The 25,044-nt window shown below is 39.2% G+C and overlaps 1 protein-coding gene across 7 annotated transcripts in view; it reads left to right on the forward strand.

Moving 5' to 3' along the window:
• Positions 1–25,044, forward strand: part of arhgap17a (Rho GTPase activating protein 17a) — a 74,903-nt gene that overhangs the window by 29,330 nt on the left and 20,529 nt on the right. For 5 of the 7 annotated variants that reach the window (XM_057825802.1, XM_057825798.1, XM_057825803.1 and 2 more), the window contains exons 3-13: positions 9,172–9,276; positions 10,022–10,054; positions 10,522–10,598; positions 13,572–13,683; positions 15,633–15,709; positions 17,869–17,986; positions 18,541–18,609; positions 18,764–18,845; positions 19,749–19,876; positions 20,578–20,689; positions 20,774–20,855. In XM_057825802.1, coding sequence (XP_057681785.1) covers positions 9,172–9,276; positions 10,022–10,054; positions 10,522–10,598; positions 13,572–13,683; positions 15,633–15,709; positions 17,869–17,986; positions 18,541–18,609; positions 18,764–18,845; positions 19,749–19,876; positions 20,578–20,689; positions 20,774–20,855 — 995 coding nt within the window. The remainder of the gene's footprint in view (positions 1–9,171; positions 9,277–10,021; positions 10,055–10,521; positions 10,599–13,571; positions 13,684–15,632; positions 15,710–17,868; positions 17,987–18,540; positions 18,610–18,763; positions 18,846–19,748; positions 19,877–20,577; positions 20,690–20,773; positions 20,856–25,044) is intronic. The other 2 variants (XM_057825800.1, XM_057825799.1) reach the window with 1 other exon arrangement.

Here is a 25,044-nt window from a genome sequence, read left to right on the forward strand (position 1 = left end):
TGAATGGCTGTCACTGTCAATCCAGTTCTAGCTTAAAAATACGTGTTGAGTAAAATTCACTATTTTCCAGGTTTTATGATATGAATGATATACAGTGTACTGTACTTGCCTACTGTCTCACTAGGCTTTCATTCCTTGCTGCTTCCCTTTAATAATAAATAGGGCTGCAGGTATCGATTATTTTAGTAGTCGATTTATCGGTGAACTAGTTAGTTTGAATAAGAGTAATTTGATGAGGAACTCGAAAAATTAAAATACCTGAGCTGAGCCTCAAACGCTATAAAAATAAAAAATAAAAAAAAATAAATAAATAATGATCTATGTACAACAAAAGAACAATCGGCTAAATTACTAGTACATAGCAAATGTCCGTTAGCTTAAATGCTATAAAACGCTAACATTTTTTTTTTTTTACAATGCTCTTACACATATTCCCATAAAAAAACAGTTAAATATACCTATAACTAAATTACGAATGCATTAAAAAAAAAAATCAGCGCAAACAAAAACTTAACATGGAGCAGCTGGATTCAGCCATGTGAAATGAGGCAGACTAGAGGGCAGTGTATCCACCCAAATCAATAATACTGAATGCAAACACATTCAAAATAAACAATTACAACACCACTTTAATTAAACGAATACTCGAAGCACCACTTGTGCTTAAGTACTAACACGTCAGCTTTCGTCCATACATTTAAACATTTACCCATAGCCTAATACATCCTTATTTAATGCACGTACAATCCCACCTATAACTCTATGGACAAGTTTCCTGAGCGAAACATGGGCGGCGCCATCTTGGACAATGTCTGCTTCGAACTACCAGTTTATATGGAACAACATGAATTACAGTTGAAGTAAGCAGTGTGTTGACAAAGTTAAAACTGCAAAATCAAACCAGAAGAACCTACGGAATCTCCAAAAATGGATTCAGCATGACAGAGATGAAGCTCCAGAACTTTTTGTTGTGCGTCTTGACAGGCTTTCTCAAGCTGTCTTCGGTAATTCCAGCTCTAATTGCATATCTTAAAGTTGCTGCAGTTAAAAAGCTCGTAGTTGGATCTCTGGATCGAGCTGACGGTCCGCCGCAAGAAGAGCCACCAGCCTCTCGGCCGCCCACGGGGAGAACGCACGTAGTCTTAATATATGTCCATCAACGTACAGTAAGTGATGCACATCAAGTTATCTTCCCTTGCCTAAGAGCGTTTTCCACCTGTAAACAAACGAACAAAAAACTTGTAACACTTTTGCATTGACATAATTATGCCATGCTGCATGTACTGCAGGGGTGCACATAATTTTTTTGCCCAGGTTCTCAGAGGACGACCTGGAGATGTGACTTGGTCCTCATTGAGCTTGAGAGCCGACCCGCCTGATGCGATAAATTTATGACAAGCTTTACTTAGAGCCAATTAACTTTAATTAATTATATTAACAATTAATGCTTGATTAACATCAACTGGCACAACAAAATTGCCATTACTTTGAAGTGAAATGTAAAGAAATAAGAAGCACCAATTCAAAATAAAGGGCATTATGCGGCTCCCACATTAACTCCAAGCCTTTTTAAAAGTGGGATATCCTCCTCATAAGACCTCATTGAACGTGCATGTTTAGCTTTGTAAAATGCGAGCAAAAACACGTTTGTCAGTGCATGTCGCTGTTCATTACCTTTATTCCGCCACTTGTCCATAGGGCGAGTGGGGTCCTGTTTGACATCGATAGTTTGCTTAATTGCCACATGCTCTCTGTTTTTTTCGTGCTTTTCAAAGTTTGGATGGCTGAAATTCTTTGACCCTACATAAAATGCGCTGCTCTTATCGGCGACATTGGGATTCTCACGGCACATTTTGTACCGCATTTCCGTGCGAGCATCATTTGCTTCTAGCCATGGTACCTCCTGTAGCCACTTTTCAGCAAAAGTCCTTTTTTTCGGTAGCTCCGGTGACGTCTCTGTCGTCTGTCTGTCTTTTGACGGGGGTGGGGGAACACGGAAGTAATTTAGTGATGGCCAAATGAAGCCTCATGAAGCAATGAAGCTTTGCAGCCAATTGGTTTGCACATGTAGCAAAGCTTCATGGTGCTTTAGAAGCCCAAGAGGTCAACATTGTTAAGAATTCAATGGCTATTTGCTTAAGACAAAGATATGAATGTGCTTGTGTTAGTAATTCAGTATGTGAACAAAATACAACAAGTGCTAAGGGTAATTTGTTATTCATTTTTATTTAGAAATAATAGCTTTCCCACAGTGGCTGGCTTTAAACAGTTTCTTTTTTTTTGGAAAATATTTCACCAGCTTTAGAAAATATTCTTTCACAAGGCACAGATGAAGCTGGGGTGCAGCGAAATGTGAGTGCCAGTTTATATAAATTTGGGTAGGTATTCTTTTGTGCCTCCCAGTACACTAATGGATTGTTCATTCTGTTGATGTTTGGTTCAGATAGGTACACACACACACTCACATTTATATTAAAGTAGTTTTTCTCCCTTACCTTATTGAAAGCAATCAAATCAAAATGTTCCCATACAGGGGAGGATCGCACTTTTCGCGCAGGTTCCATCGCAAGCAAAGGACAAGGCTCGAAAAAAGATTGCACTGGTTGCACTGTTGCGCACAGATGTAACAAGTACAGGAGCCCGAAATCCACAAAATGTGAGATAACAGGCGATCGCCATTGCGTTTTGCAACCAATTTATACCGTAGTCTGTCCTGTTTTTGCAACGTGCGCCAAACGTTGGATCACTTCCGAAGCACTCACGAGATTCAGCCGGCCGCCGGCGAGGCTTCCCACGTCATCATTTCCGGGTTTTGCCGAAATGAAGCGCGCCTCGCTACAAGCTTCGTGGAAACCCCCCTCCCATTACTCGACACAAGCTTCGGAACCTCGGCTCATTTCGTCCCATCACTAAAGTAATTACTCAGTGTGGCCTGCCTCTTCAAAATTTTGAGAAGTTATTTTCTTGTGTCCGCCGCAAATCCAGTGGTCAGCCATCGGTACGCAAAAGCGTATGGAAGCCGTTGAGGGCCAGCGCATTTGTCTACGTCCAGTACGCATGCGCGCATGCGGACCACTTATGTGCACCCCTGATGTACTGATTAGCAACAGGCTAGCAGCAGATTCAGTAGCTTTAGTAAATAATATTAAAGATCATCATAATTACAATCATCATCGTCATAACAATATCAAAGGCAACAATTCGTTTCATGCAAGATTTTAGCTTTAGTATTTTTTTGGAGGACCGGACATATGAAAACGCAGGGATAGGAAGAACATACCTTCCATAACACAGCGCCAACATGGCTACAAAAACACCCAGTCTTTGTGGTGGCTCGAGCTTGGTTCCACAACTGCCTTCATGAACAAGTTGTCCTCCCTGTCGTGACGATGGCACATGGATGCGGAATTTCCAAATTGTCTTTTTTAAGGGATTTTGATGAGTAATGTTACTCCAGCTCCACTGTTGTTTTGGATGTAGAAATTCTAAAACTGAAGTTCCGAGCAGACACAAGGAAATAAAGTGGAAGTACCTCGGAAACTTGTCTATGTCTTGCACTTTACACAATTTGCTATATTGTATTCCATCAAAATCTCACAGCAGTCTGATAGGGTGGCGAGCAACCGCTGCAGCACATTTTTGCTCCAAAACAAATTAGTCTTGACATTTTGAATCACCCTGTGAGTCATGTTTTTTTTTATTCATGCCACACTTGTCCACACCTTTCTCTTGGAAACCAATAAACAAATATATGGAGCAGGACAGGCACCTTCTTTGTCTTTCTCCAAGTCTGGGATTCCCTGGCCTGTAGTACGTCATGGGATTGTCCCCCTCTTAAAATTGTCAAAACTGGTGAAACACACCCTGCTGTTACCCTTTAGAGGCTAATAACAGAGGTCGTCCTAGAGTGTTCTGTATCCTGTTTTGAAAAGGAGCCATTTCCTTGTGATGCAAAAGCCAAACACTTCCATTACATGCAACCGGGATTTTTTCCTACTTTTGCTGTGGAAAAGGAATCCCCCTCTTGTTTTTGTGCCAAGGGCTAACTAGACTCCATACGAAAGAAATTACAAGGCTATATATCGCATTGATGTTTGGTGAATTTGTGTTCGACCCAGCTGTTTTGGGAATGCCGGGGGGCCACCATGGGTCACGAGTGACGTAAGAGCGCGAGAGCAGTGGGAGGCAAAAAGGAGACGGGGGCGGCTTATGTAGGCGGATATCTGCTGTGGAATTTTGACTCTGTTCTGTTTTTGGAACACAATTGTCTGGTATTTGGTTGATCCTCCCTATTGCATCTACCCCACACCCCCAATACTGTACTGCTTGCCCTCCAGATATCAATGTTCTCATGGTACATTGTTTTAGCCCGGCATTCTTTTCTTTCTCTTCAGTGGTGGCAGATTTTGTGATAAAGGAGTGAACTTGCAAAGCATTTTCATATCCTTTCTGTCCACTCTGGCCTTGTGAAAAAAATGACGAAAATGCTGTGCACATTGTTGACACTGGCCATCCCAGTGAAGCACCTGGTATCGAAAGGACAGTGAACAACTTCCACTTGGCTTCCAACCAAAATCCCTCTGACTCTCATCATTGACCGCCTCATCAATGACAGTATTATATCTCAAACACAGAGTCGATCTGTGTCACTGCACTGCAGACAGGAGAAAGCCTGTATAACCTCAACGGCTTTTTAACACTCATGAACGCCACAGCCCTTTTAACAGCCTAGTGACCATTGCTATGGAAACACTTCCGATGAGCTGTGTGCTTTAAAGATAACATTCCATTGTTGTTCTGTGAGGGCTGTCCTTATCAATCAGGGTTGAACTCTGAACTTCACTCAATTTTGCTAAACTCTCAATCTCTTTATAGCCGTCAGCTCACTTTTAACGCCACAACATAACCGTAACAGCATATTGTCCAAAGCAGCAAGGGCGTAGGTTTGCATTTGGATGGTAGGAACATAACACTACCAACTTTTCAGGATGCTCAAATTATCCCCACTTACTTCTAAGCAACCTTATTTGCATCTTTCCTTATGTTGTAAGAATAGAATTGACTCTACCTTTATTAACTGATTTTTTTTCATTATGTTCAGACTTACATTTATGCTTTTTCACCAGCTGAATCCATTTTTTCCCCTTAAACACACCCTTGATTGACTGAGGACTTGACCCAACACTAGACATGTGCCGGTTACCGGTTTCAAGGTATATCATGGTATGAAAACGTCACTGTTTCAAAACCACTAAAATTTTACGTCATACCGTTCCTACGGTATTAGCCATTTTTTATGTCCGAAATGTAGAAATTCTTCGCTTGCAGCTGCAGGGCTTACCTCTCCTCCTCCGGTTGTTGCTTAGTGAGCCAGCTGTGCTACACGAGGGCTGGAGGAGGTGAACACCTGAACTTTTCCATCATCGGAGAAAAATGAAGTTGTTGGTATGGGAATACTTCAGCTATAGAGAGGTTACAGACGGCCGCGGCTGTGGAAGAGGGCCAACCGACATGTAGAACATGTTTGCAGAGGCTGGCTGCCAAAGGAGGCAATACCTCCAATATGATTTTGCATTTACTTGACCAACCGTCGCTTTATACAAAATTAAAGGTTAGTAAACACTGTTATAAACGTTTCCAACCAGCTACAAGAGTTAACTCCAGCATGTTTAGTGTGTCTAGCGGCACTAAAACAAATACGGAATTTAGACAATAATTCAATTATTTTTGTTCTGATGAAAATAAGGTTGAGCTGTGGCTGAGGGTTTAGGCTCACCTGAAGGACTGCATTTTAAATTTATTTAGAATATTTCATTATACCTATGTTCCAATTTGCTAATATGTTGTTTTGAAAAATAAAAATCGTGTTCAATGGAAAAAAACTTTTTTTTTTTAACCCAAACTATGTAATTGCAATACCGTTAGGCCTTACTGTATACCATGAAACCGTGATATTTTTTATTTAGGTTATCATACCGTCAGAATCTCATACCGGCACATGCCTGCCCAACACGCACACACACACACACACACACACACACACACACACACACACACACACACACACACACACACACACACACACACACACACACACAAGTTTTTTTTTCGGCCAGCAGCAGCCACTGTAAGTAATGTAAAAGACTATAATATTGTGAAGGTGGGGAAAACACCACTAATTTTGCTACAGAGAGTTCGACCTGCATCAGAGTTAGCATAACATTAAACTGTATGAATTTGCTAAGCTGCAAAACTTGAGTAGGAAGCTGTAGATAGATGTGTACTCCCCTATTTGTTTTCTACTGTTAATGTCCCTATGTGTCTGTCTACTAAAAAGCAGTGAACCAAGTTTTACCCCATTCCCCCCAATTTTTATTTTATTCATGTGGTCTTAAAGCAGCCTAAAGAAGCTTTAATTTTTTGTTGAGCTTGGTTCTGCATGTGGATAAAAGCAGTAGTGTTTTACCTGAAGTAAGGCTCCATTTTAATTTATTTTTGTTATTCCCTGATTGCGAAGTTTTTTCAGTTTTATGTATTTATTTTGGCAAACAATGTTGAGTAGTCTTAAGACAAATTTTTATTTTTTTGGATTCCTGGATAATTAAGAGATTTTCAACAAGAGTGTATTTATTGTGTATGTTAATCTAATTAATGTTCAAATACTGCAATTTAAAATTGCTAATAAAATGCAGACATTTAATGTACTATATCTTAGTAGTTTTTGGAAACAAAGGTGTAAATCAAACTGTGTATCACCTGAACCAATACACGTGAAATTTCTATAATTAAATACAGATTTGCTTTGCATTGATCATTTAGCCTATCAATTGATTAGGTCCATATTCCTTCGGAATGTGGCCCTGACCGCTGTTCACCCTATCTGTTTGGTCTTATTAATGTCCCATCCACAGCAAATAATGTACGTGCAAGTTCAGCTGTTATATAGTCCCTACTAATGTTGAGACTAGACCTACGCCCTTGCAAAGCAGTGTTGTTTTTGGCAGCCCTTTTAATTTTCGTCTTAGTCTTTTGGACGAAAATACTTATTAGTCTTAGTCATATTTTAGTTATTTCAAATGTGTTTGTCTTAGCCTAGTTTTAGTTAACAAAAACTTAAATTTTGTCTAGTTTTAGTCGACAATTACTCAAAATATTTTCGTCTGTCAGCTTCAAAAGTTTTACTCCATAAATAAATGAATAAATAAAAGTTTTCCAACAATTTCGAATTAACATTGATAGACGAGCACATCATTGTAGAGTCTACAAGGACATCACCATCTTCGTGATCATAATACACACATAGCAGGAAAACAGTACATACATTATTTTCAATTAATTAAACTCACCTGGATGGATGCCACGAACTGCATCTAAAATTTTTTCCAAAAGTTTAAGATGACACTCACCACGCTAAATGCTAACGCGAACGCTACGCTAATGCTGTAAGTTACCTTTAATGTGTGATGATCACTCAGCACAAACCTTTAAAGAATAAAACAACATGGAATATCTAACCAAGATTAGCCATGTGCCGGTTACCGGTTTCACGGTTTACCGTGGTGTGAAAACGTCGCGGTTTCAAAACCACTAAAATTTTCCGTCAGACCGTAGTATGGTATTCGCTATTTTTCTTGTGTCAAAAATGCAGCCAGAAGCGGCTTGGCGCAGCAGCGCTCACCCCCTCCCATTTGTTGCTGTGTGTGAAAGTGACGCTATCGGCTAGCCAGCCAGCTAACCCAAAAACAAATACTTCAAACATAAGGCGTACTGTTCTTCAATTTATTGAGCTCTCAAATCGTGGTAAGTGTAGTATACAAAATGAATACATTTAAAATGTTGTACAATTAGATTTTTCCATGTGAGTAGCTTCAACAGATTAGCACCATGGAGAAGTTCGCCAAAAACAAAACACACATTTTCCTTTCAAATTCAATATACAAACTAACTAAAAGCTTACAAAGACGAATGTTAGCCTAGGCTTAGCTGGGATAGCTACTTCGTTGAGTGTGACAGCCGCAGAGTGAGAAAACAAGCTTGATTCGCTTGAATGAAGGGGGCGAAAAAGGCATAGCATCAAAGATCGTTAATTGAGAAAAGATGATCTTGCCCTAAGCACAAATCCACGTTCGCTGGATCAAGGAGAGGTCTCACTCCCAATGTTTTTAAAAAAGTTTTTTTAGATGAAACCTTTCCACAACAATATTGTCATTTTAACTAACTTATACATTTTTAACTAACTTATGAATTCTTTATGTTCTTTTTAACACAAAGGCATGACATCATGTAGACTAGAGTTGACATAGTGGCTGAAAATGGCGAAACTTCACTTAGGCTTTTCCACCCTCAAAAAAAGTCATGCAGTATAAATTTTTAAAAAATTTTATTCAGAAGTGTTTTTACTTTTTTATAGAAATTATTTTGTTCTTGCTCTAATCTAGAGCAACTTGAGCTGTGGTTGTGAGTATAGTCTATAAGTTATATTTAGTTTAATTTCATTAAAAAAAAAAATTTAATGGATAATGTATTTATTTTAACAATATATTCATGTTCCAATTAGCAACTATGGTCTGAAAAAAAAATCCTGTTTAATGGAAAAAAGTTATTTTTTTTAACCCATACATCTCAAAGTTTTTTGGAGCTATAATTGCAATACCATGATACCGTGAAACCGCGGTATTTTTGCTCACGGTTATCGTACCGTCAAAATATCATACCGGCACATGCCTAACCAAGATAAGAAAACAAAACTTACTAAGCAACACCTGACATGTGTTTCACAAAAGGCAAGTCTGGAGCTTGAAAAGAGCACCGGTGATTAAGCGTGTATGTGGGGCGGGCTGGGGGTAACACGTCACACGAGTAAACACTACTACGATGCGTGCTAACTACACATACGATAAGAAAATGTCACACATTGTCTCGCCAGACAACAATTGGCATTCGTTTCGTTATGTTTTAGTCTCCCAAGACACGTTTTGAGCTCACCATTGTCTCATCATCGTCATGAAAAAAATTGTACGTCGATGAAATATTTTCGTTATTGTTGACGAAAATACAACACCGGTCCAAAGGGTATTTCGTCTTGAGTTATGCATCTTAAAAGGACAAATGCTCAAAATTGTCTGAAATACAGAAGTCATTTGCTTAATATTGTAATATCTTGTTGCATAGATTGAGCGACGGATGGAGTTGGTGCGTGTGGTGTCCCATAACACACACAAGAAAATGGTCTCATGCCTGCAGGGACACATTGGCGCAGATGCAGAGAAAAGACATGTAAGTCAACTTTTTATCAAACTCAGAAGTCAGTCATCGTGATGTCTACGAGGAGCACATAACTTTGCATTCCTTGTTCCCAAAAACCTATTAATTAGCTCAATGCTAATATAAAACAGAAGATTCCATTGACGCGCTAAGAAACATAAGCATCGCATCACAGTGTTGAACTCCCCGAATGAATATTCATGAACCTGTAATGTTTACAGGAAAATAAAAATTTCTACAATCCAGGATGTCTTTAGTATCCCCGAAGGTGCAGTTTATTTAATTAAAAAAAATGTTTTTTCAAATCTGTATACTTCCAAAAAAGACGCTAATTTATGAGCAATTTATTTATTTATTATTTATTTATTTTTTCATGTATTTAATTATTGACATTGCACATTTTTTAAACCACGAGGTAAAAAGACATTAGAAACATTGATTTAAAATGAAAGTAATCAAGATTGTGACAATAGGACAAAAAAAATATTAGAATTTTTTGGCTACATCATGGCAGACCTAATTGGACTCAGGTATTTTGAGCAAATTTGTATTAAAACCACCTGTATTTGAAAAAGTGCTGAGTTTCAGAAAAGGTAGGTGACCCTTGTCTTAATCCCCAAATTGAAAGTGTTGTACTACAGGGCACAAGGCAACTTTATCTGTCACGGTTTTCATTGCATCTGACGTAGAAGTAAGTCAGTAGACCTGATGAATCCTCTGTGTTTTCTGCCCCCAAACATCCCAACATGCACAACAGTCTGTACCACGCCTCTATACAGGAAATGGTCAGGTAATAAAAGAAAAATAAGTTTTCCACCCTTTGGCCTGTTTAAAACTACTTGTTCTATCACATTTGCTCTTCATATTCACTTTTACTAGAGTATCTCTGCATGATTGTTTGGGTAGTAGTTTCCTCAGTAGATTAGGATGTTGGGCACATATATTACGTATACCGGTAACTTGCCTGTTGTGAAGGTGCTTGTAAAGAACACTGCAATTGAAAGATTCACTTCACCTGGTCATGTTTGTATCCCATTTATCTTCTACTTTTCCACCTCTTTTGAGAAAGCTCACTTCAACTTCCTGACTTTGTGAATGCCCTCTTTTTCACTGAATGGAAAGTCTTGATATTTCCATTGGCTTCAACCTCAAGCTTTTGAATAAGAACATGGACTGTTCCATGATTTAGAGTGTCTCAGTGTGAAGCTAATCATTGTTTGCATCTGTCTCTTTTTCACACAAACATATCCACCACAGAAAAAACTTCCTCTGACGGCATTGTCCCAGGCTATGGTAGAAGGTGGAAACCAGCTTGGCGAAGAATCTTTAATAGGGTAAGTTGCTCATTTATTGGCATTTCAAATGTTTTTTTTTTTTTTCTTTCTCATTAGTGGTGATGGTTGCTACAAGGTGTGTAACGGTACACAAATTTTTTAAATTTATTTTTTATTTTTTTAAGTGCTTTGTTCGGTACATTTTCCACAAAAATGCATTAAAAATATTTTAAATGCTGTTATTTTGTAGAAATGTTTTGTTTTAATTTACTTTTTGAAAACAATAGAACTTGTGAAAATGGGTGATATTTCAAATCAATTACACTCTGAGGTTACAAAATTAAAACGTAAACAACTGTAACAATTATACAATCTTTAAAGTATGAATGAACAACTAAACTAAACTTTGAATCCTCATGAGGAACAAACTGAACATGACAAATGTAATTATACAAGTTTAAAGTTTGTTTTTTTTTTGCTAAAGAGATGAACATTTTCTGCAGAAAGCACATATCTGGTTGCACTGACAGTATCTACCTGACTTTCTTCCATGTAGATTCAACATTCATTGTCTAATTGTGCTGATTTAATTGGCAGGGCTCCAAACTGCGACCAAATGGTCGCATTGTGCGCCTAAAATTAGCGCCAGCGCGAATACTTTTTTGATTTACTCGCTCATGCGCCACCAGTAACATTGCGTTTTTTTTTTTGCTGACAAACGCCTTCACGGTTAAATCCACTAGTTCGCGGTCATGTAACGAGCTGGTTAGCCAAGGGAAAATACAACAGAAGAAAAAGAGGGTAGACCATAGCTGCGTTTCAATAGCAGTTTGATTCGACCTCACTCACTTTCCCTGTGCCGCCAACATCTTAAGGGCTGTTCCATTTCCCTAAACAGCGAATTGAACTTGGTGAGATCAACCCTTCCAGGGCTTAGTGAATGAGTCAACAACAATGGTCACTCCAAAGCTCCCTATATCCCACAATGCATTGCAGTGGTGCACGGAAAATATGTCCATGCGCTGGTGATAATAAAGCTCAAACACTGTTGGCTGCTGTTTATTTACCACCACCAAGAAGAAGAAGAAAATGAGTTAAGGAGCCAGCACGGTGTTTGAATATTATACCAAACTGCCTTTCCAATTGTAAAATTAATCATTGCTGTTACAAAAAAAAAAAAAAAAAAATTGACTGTCTGTGGCAGTTATGGCAGGACCTATGGAATCACAGGAGTGCCAAATAAAAAAATACATGAATAAATAAATTAATTAATTAATACAAAGAAAAATAAATAAAATGAATAAATGCAAACATGTCAATCAAATGACGTTTGGAGGGACTGAAACTAAAATTAATGTCAACTAAACTTAAAGTAGGTTAAACGTATTTAAACAACAAATCTGTTTACAAATTATAAGGTAAAGACAAATAAATGAATAATGAATTGCCCAAATAAAATTTGATACAAAACTTATAATTCTGATAATTTCCACGTACCGACGTATGAAGCGCGGAGTAAGTCTCAGTCTTATTCACATAAGTTTCTGTATATTTTGTGTGATTTGGAATAGGCAGTATAGCACCACATCAACAACATGTGGTTGATCCATGATTGTCCAGCCTGTTAGTGAACGACGGCAAGTGTGTTTCATTTACGTTTTTCACTTTCCCTCAGCCCTCCAAGTGGCCTCCGTGTGACATCATAGCAAGTGCCTAGGTCAAGTGAGCGAGATGTTATTGAAACGCAGCCCATGTGTGAAGCGGTCGCCGCTCGGCCAGCGGTGGGGTCGGCACCTCCCAACTCGATGCCGAGAGAACTGGAGTATATAAAACATGCAAAGGGGAAAATTAAACCACGAAAAGGAACCACATGATACCCTAAGTCGTAAAGGCGCCATCGCCTTCACTTTCATGACTTTTTGGACTGTCAAACTGTCGCCACTTCCAGGAGAGCATGAGCTACGAAATGGGCGCCCGGAGAGGCCCCGCCTGTCTCTGCCATTTTTACGCACACGCGCCCGAGATCGTTTTACATGGTTTCCGCGTCCACGAAATATAGTAACATGCTAAGTCACAATGTTAGACTTTCTTTGTCGTTTTCTCAAGATTTATTTCAATCACAATTTGGCGACTGCTTGTAAAAGCAGGGCGTGACCACACTCTCCCCAGATACGAACGGCTGAAATGAGTTTCCTCTGCAGGGTGTCCGGGCTCTCCCTTAGAGATAGGGTCAGAAGCTCTGTCATCCGGGAGGGACTCAGGGTCGAACTGCTACTCCTCCGCATTGAGAGGAGCCAGCTGAGGTGGCTCGGGCATCTGGTTCGGATGCCTCCTGGACACCTCCCTGGAGATTTGTTCCGGGCATGCCCCACCGGCGGGAGGCCCCGGGGACGACCCAGGTCACGCTGGAGAGACTTTGTCTCTCGGCTAGCCTGGGGACGCCTTGGGATCCCGTCGGAAGAGTTGGTTGAAGTGGCTGGGGAGAGGGAAATCTGGGCTTCTCTGCTAAGGCTGGTGCCCTCGTGAACCAAACCCGGATTAAGCGGTAAATAACGGATGGATGGATAAGTGGGGAAAAAAATGCATAAAACAACTGAACGATATGCAAGTGGACTAAACCGAACATGCAAAACCGAAACTGTTCGTGAACTGTTATACCCTTAGTTGCTAAATAGCACATAGGATCCTCAGTGAGTGTGAATCTTGAAGTCACCCAAACATTTCATTTGGTCTTATTTTCTGACAATGGCATAATAAGCTTTGTACAGTTTCAGTTTGTGATCAGCTCTTTCTCTGTGGCAAAATGAAATACAAGAAACAGGATGTAAAATTTACATAATTCTGAAAGTAGTTCGCAGTCACCTGTTTGTCTGGAAATAATGAGGAAGAGAGAGTGAATGCATTGTTTTCGCAACCACTTTCAGGACGGTGCATCACATCAATTGTTTTTTTTTAAATGTTATCTTCAGAGTGGGTAGTCTCTCCCACTTTGTGCTTATGATCACACCCACAATGAAAACTATGTGTTGACAGGAAGATGATGGAGGTGTGTGGGGACGCAGAGAGTCGTCTGGCATCTGAACTGATGCAGCATGAACTACAGATAGAGAAAGACGTACTTGATCCTCTCAGCCAACTTGCAGAGGTCAGAAATCTCAACAGCAACCAGTCACACAGTTTATATTTGTAAACACATTGCAATATCTGTTTTGCACTTTTCAATAGTGATGCAAGATAATACATTTTTCAACCGATATCGATAACCGATAATTTCCTGCCCCTTCCACCCGATAACCGATGATGTCACGCCGATAATTCTATTCAAATATGTATGTAAAATTTTAAAGTATACAAAGATCAAATGTTACTGTGTAAAAATGTAATTTAGTGCTATTTTTTTCCACATCAAATGTGAACAAGTAGTAAATTCCAACATCTAAACAATGGCAATGACATTGTGTAATGGTAAGCTTTTGGCAACAATTACTTAGAGAGTAAACACACAAAAATGCACAAAAATGCCTTTAAAAGTAAGCCATTCCTAACATATATCACATTACTACATTACAAAAACACCTCCTTAAAATTAGCAGAATTGGACAAAACTGTTGATTGCGCACATTTGGAGGCTAAATCAAGTATATAATTATCGGATTGCATTATCAGTTGAATTTCGTTTTATCTGGATTATCTGTGTGACGTCATAATTGCCATTATCGGCCGATAATTATCGGTGACCGATATTATCATGCATCTCTACTAGAGCTGAAACGAGTGCTCGAGCAACTCGAGTAACTCGAGTTTAAAAACTGATCCGAGTAATTTTATTCACCTCGAGTAATCGTTTATTTTGACAGCTCTAAGCATCACGTTTTGCTCGGACTACTTTTAATGCGGGACAACGCGCTGTCACGTGCGAAGAGGAAGAAGGGGAAAAAAACTTACTGCAGCCGACACAAACGACGCCGACGTTGCTAAATACTAGCCCGCACGATGCTACGTTGGTACAGGTAGCGTCTGAGTCTCATAGAGATCACATGTATGTTGAACTAGATGCGATTTGACAGACTCGGCCGCGTCTGGGCAGCGTTAGTAAACCGCCGCCATCTTAAAGCAGTAGAGCGCTAAGCGCTAATAAAGAGCGCTAAGCGCTAATAAATAAGATTAACGTTACTGTCGCTACTAGCTCACGTAACGTTACCCCTGGGGAGGGCTAGGTTACAATTAATTATGACCACTGTCGATGCGTGGCTAACGTGTCTTACATTCAGGTTTTAACATAACATAGCATTGTGGAGTGATGAGGGTGTAAAATAAAAACTTAATCATGCTAACTATCAATTTTAGCTCAGTAGTCATTGCTGGATAAAACACCAAGTAGCACTGGTCCCTAATGTGCTCCAATACAGCCTGTATCATACATTTATTTTGAACACTGCAAAAACTCCAAATCCTATCAGGACTTACAGTTTAGACTAACTTAAAACTTAACTAGAACTTAAAAATGGCTTGACACAAAGAGAAATTCAATTGAAACACGTGGGAAAAAAATCCTAACTTTTAAGTGATGTGTGTTATCAAGCGTAACGGCATTTTTAGGTAAGATATATATATATATATATTTATTTATTTTTCTTTAATAAGATCTAAAAGTTTTTTGAGTGAAAGCAGTGAATTAGTCTTTTTTTATTCTAGTTACATCTGAGATGCAATTGTTGACCGTTTTCAACAATATACATCGAAAATAAAGACATTGATTGACTGAAAATGGATCAAGATTAGATGAAATGTCTTGTTTTCTCATGTATATTTATAATTGCTCTTCACCTAAAAATATATTTGTTTTATCCGATTACGCGATTAATCGATAGAATTTTCAGTCGATTACTCGATTACTAAAATATTCGATAGCTGCAGCCCTATTCTCTACTTTTCAATATATAATATTTAAATCAGAACCACCTGTTGATTACAAAAAAAATAAATAATTGTGTACACAGTAACAGAACTGTTTCTTTTCTAGTCAGATCAAGATTTTTGATTGACAAACAAATTACGTAAATATTCTCAACACCCGGTTTTCATTTCTCCTAGGTTGACATACCCAACATTCTGAAACAGAGGAAACAGTTGGCCAAATTGGTCCTGGACTACGATTCTGCTAGGGCAAGGTCTGTGTTGTTACTATTTAATTCATGTCTGCATGAATATTAGTGCTTTGGTTATCCTTGTTAACCCTTGGATGCACAAGTGACTGGACCCTACACTCTTCCATAAGTGGGTCAAAAATGACCCATTTTAGAATGGTGTTTTTATGCCATTTTGGTTAAGAATAATCACTTGTATTTCATTTAGTATTTAGGACCACACAAAAATTATTTAATTTTGAAATATCATTCTATTTTCCCTTTTTAACATTTTTGAAAAAGAAAATTACAAGGACTGCAATAGAATTGATCCCCTCTTGTTTTATATCATCATTGATGAAGAGCTCCCATGCATCTTTTTAGTGAGACAGTGATGCTAAGTCCTTGTGCAGCCCCTGACCAACTTCTGAAGATATTGTGGCTCTGTGTTCTGCCCTGGGTGGGAGGTAACTTGCTCCAGTAAGAGCCCTACCTACTCATTCTGTTTGCCATGATTTGGACACTTTTTTCTTTGGAGGACACATAAATGGAATCTTGTGAGTCAGATTGATCCTGTTCAGTTGGATTTCCAAGTGGACAACTGTCACTGCCACCTGGACAATAGTCTGGGTCCTCATCATCAGAGATTTCGCACTCTAAGTCATACCCCGTTACTGCCTATCCAGCATCTGTAGGACAATTTCATATGTGTATCTAGCAGCCATGACACCTTGGATAGGGAAACATAAGAGTAATGTTTTCAATAGATCAATATGTAGCTACTGTATATACAGTAAATAAGCACACACACAACAGATACTGTAATGCTAACTTAGCTAGCTAGTGTAAGCTAGTTATGAAGTAGGCTAACTTGCTGAGAAATAATACTAACAACAGTCATTAAAGACACACACATAGAATATACACTGTTGGCCAAAAGTATTGGCACCCCTGCAATTCTGCCAGATAATGCTCAATTTCTCCCAGAAAATGATTGCAGTTAACGATTGCGGTTACAAATGCTTTGGTAGTAATATCTTCATTTATTTTGCTTGCAATTAAAAAACACAAAAGAGAATGAAAAAAAAAAAATAATAAATTATTGTGATTTTACATAAACAGGCAAAAGTATTGGCACCCTCAGCCTAATACTTTGTAAAACAACCTTTAGACAAAATAACTGCGAACAACCGCTTCTGGTAACCATCAATGAGTTTCTTAAAATGCTCTGCTGGAATTTTAGACCATTCTTCTTTGGCTAACTGCTCCAGTTCTTTAAGATTTGAAGGGTGCCTTGCCTTCTCCAAACTGCCATTTACAGATGTCTCCACGGGTGTTCTATGGGATTCAGGTCTGGACTCAATCCTGGCCGCTTTAGAAGTCTCCAATGCTCTCTCTCAAACCATTTTCTAGTGCTTTTTGAAGTGTGTTTTGGGTCGTTGTCTTGCTAGGAGACCCATGACATTTTTGTCCGGCCCATTTTTTTTTTTGCGTAAAATGATTATAATTTTTTTTTCCATTCTCTTTTGTGTTTTTTCATTGCAAGCAAAATAAATGAAGTTATTACTACCAAAGCATTTGTAATAGCAAACATTTTCTGGGAGAAATTGAGCAATATCTGACAGAATTGCAGGGGTGCTACTACTATAATAATAATGCTAATACTTTTGGCCAGCAGTGTATGAAGATAATACTTACACATATCAGCTCTTGCTGGGTAAAATAATCTTCCTCAGGGGTGCACTTCTGAAATACCTAGTCTGTTTGGTCCACAGTTAGTTTAATCCTGACACCCAAAGTTGATTACAATCGAAGGTTCCCATTGGATTCCATAGAAAATGCAAAAACTACAATTTCTTCAAATGTATAAAAGGTGAGTTAAAAATGTGAATGGCATTACATCGAAAACATGTTTTTTTGAGGAACAACTGGAATATGAGATGATACCAATTTTACATAATGAAGATATTTAAAGAAAACTACCTCACCGGGTCATTTTTGACCGACTTATGCATCTAAGGGTTAAAATCAGATTGGTTCCATCTTGGTTGACATCTTGAATTGAAAAATAGAACAAATGTGCCACAGAAGAAGAAAAGAAAAGAAGTTTGACCTTTAGTTAATGAATATTGAATTTGCGCTCCATATCTTTGAATCTTTATATTATGTTAAGGAAAGTCCTATCTGATTGTGTCTGATCTCAGATGGTTGCAGGCGACCAAGTCAATAATCTCAGGAACAAACACTCAAGCACTGACAGCCAAAGCTGATCTTCTCAAGGAGGAGGTGGACGAGGCTATGAACAAAGTGGAACTTTGCAAGGTATCAAAGATCACGTGTGTTCTTCATGTTCCTTTTATCTCCCAGTTTCCACCCATTTAGTTTATAATAGAGCTGTGGAAGTGTCTCATATTGCATTCACATGACGACTTATACAGCCGTGTATACTGTTAGATCAGGTGACTCCTAAATGAATATGCAGGCTGGCGGTGTTTTATAGCCTCAGCGGGTCTGGCCAAACGACTGTGAAAAAGTTATTACAGCAGCGAGTGAACATTCCAAGACCTTTTGGGGCTTCCGACCCAGTTTGCTGACGCACGCGGATGTCTCAAAATGCCCTGTCAGCACCAGCACGCATATGTCTGGAGCTGTTGAATTTGGTCATCGCCGCATTTTATGTTTTCAGCTCAGGAAGCGTAAGAGCCTTCCTTGTGTTTGCCTCTCATCATTTTCTCCTATGGGAGGTTTTATGACTCATGTAGTCGTGATACTGCACACCAGATGAAGCACCAGTTAAAATTTTAAAGAACTGTTTTCCTGGTTTCTTGTCAAGCTGCACCATACTGGCATACCCTCACTTGTCGCTCTTCCACCAGGACCAACTTGCTGCAGACATGTACAGTTTCTTCTCAAAAGAAGGAGATTATGCCTGCTATTTCTTAACGGTGAGTGCAGTGGTGTTTGCAAAGGATTCTGTGGGAATGCCCGCAGCTGCCTCATCACACTAAAAGCATAGCACAGGGCAGGCTGGTTTTCCTGTTCGGTTTGTCTCATTCTGCACTCTTCATCATTTTCTCTTCTTCTTTTCACTTCCTGTAGCTTCTCGAAGCTCAAGCCGAATATCACCGAAAGTCACTCACTTTATTGGAGAGTGTCTTGCCAAACATCCAGGCCCAGCAAGGTAATGTGAGCAAGTGGATAAATCCACGTTATCATGAATGTAACATTAAATAATACACATTTGCAAAAACTTTTCACACAAGTAGTCACTTAATTTATCACAGTATTATGCCTGATAAGGAGAATCTGCATGTACTTCTTCCACCTATCACTTTATCTGACACAGATGTAAACACAAAACACTGTCCTGCTGACTTAGAACTTCACCCAGGGTCTGGGTGGCCAGATGCCCTTGGCCAGGGGTCGGGATTCCTTCAATCTGGTGACCCTTGTGATTTTTGGCTTGTTGTATGGGACATTGGGGCACTTCACATAATCTTCTGTTGATTTTCGGTCACCCCCTTTTCCTTTTGGGGCATTTATGGGTAACTTCCTGTTGATTTTGGAGCATCCAGTCAAAATGAATTGGATGTAATTGGACAGTAACGGAAGAGAGACATTCATTCATCAGTAGCGCTAGCCGCTAACACAGATTATGCACAACTCCACCTCACATCTTTCACTGTCAACAAGAGTGAAAGTCAGGCAAAACAAGAAGCAACAAGAACTTTAAGGAGCCAGTTCATGATGAAACTTACTGTCACTGATTCAGACCAGAAGTCATTTTGAAAATAAATTTAAAAAATATTTTTTTTATATGTAGGATATTGAATTGTAAAATTCGGGTAGCGTAGAATGAGGTTTTTTTGTTCTTTTTCCGTCAAAGAAATTTGGCGCCCTCTCATCTAGATGGTACCCTAGTCAACCACCTTGCTCGCCCAAGATGAGGGATGTCTCAGATATTATTTTATACGTCCTTGGATGAGAAATGGAATTGATGTAATCATGATGTCAAAAGTCTTTGCAGTGCAATATGTGGAATATCTGCTGTGTCACAATAAGGAATTTGACATTTTGTGTTCAGATTCATGGATTGAGAAGCCTGCCTTTGGCACTGCACTGGATGAACACCTGAAAAGAAGTGGGAGGGAGATCGCCCTGCCCATAGAAGCATGTGTCATGATGCTATTAGAGACTGGCATGAAGGAAGAGGTAATGGAGCCATAAGCAGTTCTGCCAAATGTGAAGATCTTGATTGAGTCACGTTGAAATAGTTATGTCGCAATTATTTGGCTTTATCCTGTGTGACAATGGCAGTAGAATGAAATACACATGAAATGCATGAATGCGAGTTCATCATCATCATCGTACGCAAAGATTGAGTTCACATTTTCTCTAAACCTGACAGCTCACCAGTTTCGCTGCCTTAAGTAAAATAGTGTCTGACGCAGCTCATTAAAACTCACATGGAGCCGTGGTCTTGATTAACTGCTCTGCTAACTGACAACAAGCTCAAAATAGCTCATTCTCATACGTTGGCACAGATGAGCGGATAGACAAAGTGTAAACAGGGGAAACGTTTACGCAATTCCTATTGCAGCTAAACCGGCACAGTGATTAATGAAAAGATAGCAATGTCAACTCTTGAAAACAAATTTAGAATACAATACAGTCAACTTGCCTCTTGCTCATAAATCATGTTCCTGGCTGTGAGTCTGTTGGTACAAGAAAGAGTTTGAACTGAAAAGCCCTATTCAGTTTGGTACATGCTGTTATAGAGTGAGGGTTGCCTCTGTTTACGGGTCAATTTAAATGGTGTGCGTCGCTGCAACTGGCGTTGTGTACAGCTGGCACAGCACAAATGCTATTGTAATTTGAGGACACTCATAGCCATAATATCTTTTGTGTTTTAGGGTTTATTCAGAATTGCAGCTGGGGCATCCAAACTAAAGAAGCTAAAAGCGGCACTGGACTGTTCGACATCACAATTGGAAGAGTTCTACTCTGACCCTCATGCCGTTGCCGGTATGACCGAATTAAGACTTCTATTTGCTAGAGTTTACTTGTAACAGGAACTTACTGAATCTGTTTATGAATGTGCAATTTCAGGAGCACTGAAGTCATACCTGAGGGAACTGCCTGAACCTTTAATGACCCACCAGCTTTATGATGAATGGACCCAAGCATGCAGGCAAGGCTTCGTTTAAACCAGGAGTCTGCAACCTTTTACACTCACAACCATTTTGACTTAATTATTACTTCAGCTTGATATAGCTGGTACACCTTCCGAGTACCAACCATGACTTTACATAGTTAGTGAATTCATGACCTGAGTTAGTGAACTATGGAAAGTAGGGGTATGACAATATATCGAAAAGGTGATAGATTAAGGTGAGCATATTTTGATTTCCGGAAAAGAAGACACTCGGCCCGGCCTCGAGGTACTTAAATTATACTCAAAGTTCACTCAAAGATGCCTTATCACTTAAATATATTTAAATTGTGCCTCCTCCGTCTGGATAGAAAATCCAGTCTCACAAAAAAAATAGGCCATACAAGACACAAATTCTCAGAGGTTACTCAACAGGCTTTATTATTCTTAAAACAGTAGAACAATATTAACGAAAAAAAAAACTGGAATGAAATAATGAAAGAAAAAAAAAAAAAAATGCTTCTTGAGTATTTGCGAAAACAAAAACCTTTTTTCTTTCCAGTGAAATAATGTAAATTAACCTGTATCCTCACAGTAATATTAATTTTACAAACAAAAAAGTCACTTTAGTCTTTTTTAGTTTTTTGTTCTGTCTTGACGATGGAAGACTGCTCCGACGTGTGTTTTCTCTGTTACTGACCACAGCAGAACCAACCACTGGGTAGGCGCTGGGAGCACCTCACAAGCAGGCAGCACATTATCGTAGTATTCTGTGCAAAGCGTCAGTTAATTTCAACACACAGTAATTGGTCCCGTGAAACTGGACATTTTCATTAATTTTTAAAACCCTGCCGGACGCCCCAGACTGGATGTGAAAAGTGGACATGTCCGGGCAAAAGAGGATGTTTCATCCCTTTGATATATCACCAGGGGTGAAAATGGGCCAGAACGGTCAGGAACGCAGTTCCGGTATAAGATTCAGGGCCGGAATCCTGTTCCGTTATAAGATTCAGGGCCGGAATGGTGTTCCGGTACATGGTACTTTGATTCCGAAAATATGACGGCAACTGTCAAAACGCTATGTAAAAAAAAAAAAAAAAAAAAAAAAAAAAATTGCTAAGCTGCCACACATGCATTTCATCTCCAGGAAGAAAGCAATCTACCAACATCAGATTTACATACACAAGTGTTAACAACAAACATAATAAAGTGCTTGTGTAGTGTAATCTGTTTCCACCAATATTTTTTATTAACTTTATTCCATGGACGGCATGGAGGTTTCCCCAGCTGCTGCAGTTATCTGAGTCTGACGATGATGAGTCACGTCAATGTGCGAATGCATGCAGGGAAGCAAAACGCCTGAACTCATTTATCCGTTCAATTGGCTGACATACTGACATGTGATCAGCAGAGACAGTTAGCTCTGATTGGTTCAAATGTGCAAAAAAAAAAAAAAAGGTTGAATTTATGCACCAATAAAAGGGCAATGCAACATAAAATGGATCAAATCTTTAAGAGCAACGAAAGGGTTGAGGAGGCTTATTTATCATATTTAGTTTTATTTGCTCTGATGGGGAGGTTCAGAACATGTTAGCTGTCAATGTGCACTTTGGACTCATATTTGTTCATTTATGTTAGGCTACTTATTCATTACCTTATGATTTACAAGTCAAATGTTTGCGCGATCTTCAAAATGTATTCCATTTCACTCTGCATAATATAAGTCATTTGGACTTATTTTTCTGAATGTATGTTACTTATATCTTTGTTATTAAAAAAAAAAAGTAAACGTTTACATTAACTTCAATTTTAATATACATCCTATGTTCTTAAGTAGTTAAAATTCAGATTTGGCATTTAGTATTTGAGGAAATGAAGGAAAATAAAAATTAGGAGATGGAGGTTGGGGTTATTACTGTTTTTGTTAACTTTTATTTTGCAAATCATTGAAATAATACAATTTTGAATGAAAATCATTTTTTTTTATGTGTTGTAGAAATAAAAATGCTAAAGCAGTTTTCTTTGCATTTCAGTAGTTCAAGAGGTTTGACACCTCCCCACCCCCCCAAAAAAGTGAAAAAAAAACCCAAACAATTTATAGCTCCGTGGCGACTTTCACGCCGGGGAGTTCCCTGTATATCACGATACTTTGACGACCAAAAGATTATCGATCTGCTCCTACCAAGAATCGATATATCGTTTTAAAAAGATGTCACAGAAAAGGAACCAACAGGTTGCGAACAAAATCTTTCATTGGAATAGTGTCCAAGTTATCTCGCTGACTGCCATTGATGACGCTACACATCCAATTCATTTTGACTGGATTGGACGTCTAACGCCGTCAATGGCACTGAAACCAGAGTATTTACAGCCAGTCTTGTGGGCATTTACAGGCCACTTCCTGTTCATTTTAGGGCATTTACAAGGTGTACCTCCTTTTAATTTTGAGTCACTTCCTATTCAATTGGGGACATTCTCGAGTCATTGTTTGGCATTGGATGCCATTGACGGCCATAGACAACCAATCCATTTGAAGTGGAAGGGGTGCCAGCGTTCGTTGCCATCCCTCCCACTTCAAATGGATTTGACATCTACTAGAGCTTAACTCATTCCAATTCACAGTAGAATAATGAAAATAGCTTGTTTTTCTGTCTATCAGTATTTTTCTTAGAATATCCTAGAATGATTTCCTGACCCATGTATCGATAATTGTTGTATCGCCATATCGTGAGATCATTATCGTGAGCCTTGTATTGCAAATTGTATCATATCGTGAGGTACCCAGAGTTCCCGCCCCAATGCAAAGTCATGATTGCCACTCGCAAGGTGTACCAAAGAGATGCTGCGCTTGCAATTAGCTTGTGAGTACACCTTCCGAGTGGCAACCGGGACTTTACATAGTTGGTGCCGTATTTTTCCGACTATAACTCACAGTTTTTTTCATAGCTTGGCTGGGGGTGCGGCTTATACTCTGGAGCGACTTATGTGTGAAATTATTACTACAATATTATATCATTTCACATGTTATTTTGGTGTTTTGGAGTGACACTGATGGTTTGGTAAACTTGTTAGCATGTTCTTTATGCTATATTTATCTGAATAACTCTTAATAGCTACAGTGCCTTGCAAAAGTATTCGGCCCCCTTGAACCTTGCAACCTTTCGCCACATTTCAGGCTTCAAACATAAAGATATAAAATTTTAATTTTTTGTCAAGAATCAACAACAAGTGGGACACAATCGTGAAGTGGAACAAAATTTATTGGATAATTTGAACTTTTTTAACAAATAAAAAACTGAAAAGTGGGGCGTGCAATATTATTCGGCCCCCTTGCGTTAATACTTTGTGGCGCCACCTTTTGCTCCAATTACAGCTGCAAGTCGCTTAGGGTATGTTTCTATCAGTTTTGCACATCGAGAGACTGACATTCTTGCCCATTCTTCCTTGCAAAACAGCTCGAGCTCAGTGAGGTTGGATGGAGAGTGTTTGTCAACAGCAGTCTTCAGCTCTTTCCACAGATTCTCGATTGGATTCAGGTCTGGACTTTGACTTGGCCATTGTAACACCTGGATTTGTTTATTTTTGAACCATTCCATTGTAGATTGGGCTTTATGTTTTGGATCATTGTCCTGTTGGAAGATAAATCTCCGTCCCAGTCTCAGGTCTTGTGCAGATACCAACAGGTTTTCTTCCAGAATGTTCCTGTATTTGGCTGCATCCATCTTCCCGTCAATTTTAACCATCTTCCCTGTCCCTGCTGAAGAAAAGCAGGCCCAAACCATGATGCTGCCACCACCATGTTTGACAGTGGGGATGGTGTGTTCAGGGTGATGAGCTGTGTTGCTTTTACGCCAAACATATCGTTTTACATTGTGGCCAAAAAGTTCAATTTTGGTTTCATCTGACCAGAGCACCTTCTTCCACATGTTTGGTGTGTCTCCCAGGTGGCTTGTGGCAAACTTTAAACGAGACTTTTTATGGATATCTTTGAGAAATGGCTTTCTTCTTGCCACTTTTCCATAAAGGCCAGATTTGTGCAGTGTACGACTGATTGTTGTCCTATGGACAGACTCTCCCACCTCAGCTGTAGATCTCTGCAGTTCATCCAGAGTGATCATGGGCCTCTTGGCTGCATCTCTGATCAGTTTTCTTCTTGTTTGAGAAGAAAGTTTGGAAGGACGGCCGGGTCTTGGTAGATTTGCAGTGGTCTGATGCTCCTTCCATTTCA

This window comes from Corythoichthys intestinalis, chromosome 21 (assembly GCF_030265065.1).
Source record: "Corythoichthys intestinalis isolate RoL2023-P3 chromosome 21, ASM3026506v1, whole genome shotgun sequence".
Taxonomy (NCBI): domain Eukaryota; kingdom Metazoa; phylum Chordata; class Actinopteri; order Syngnathiformes; family Syngnathidae; genus Corythoichthys; species Corythoichthys intestinalis.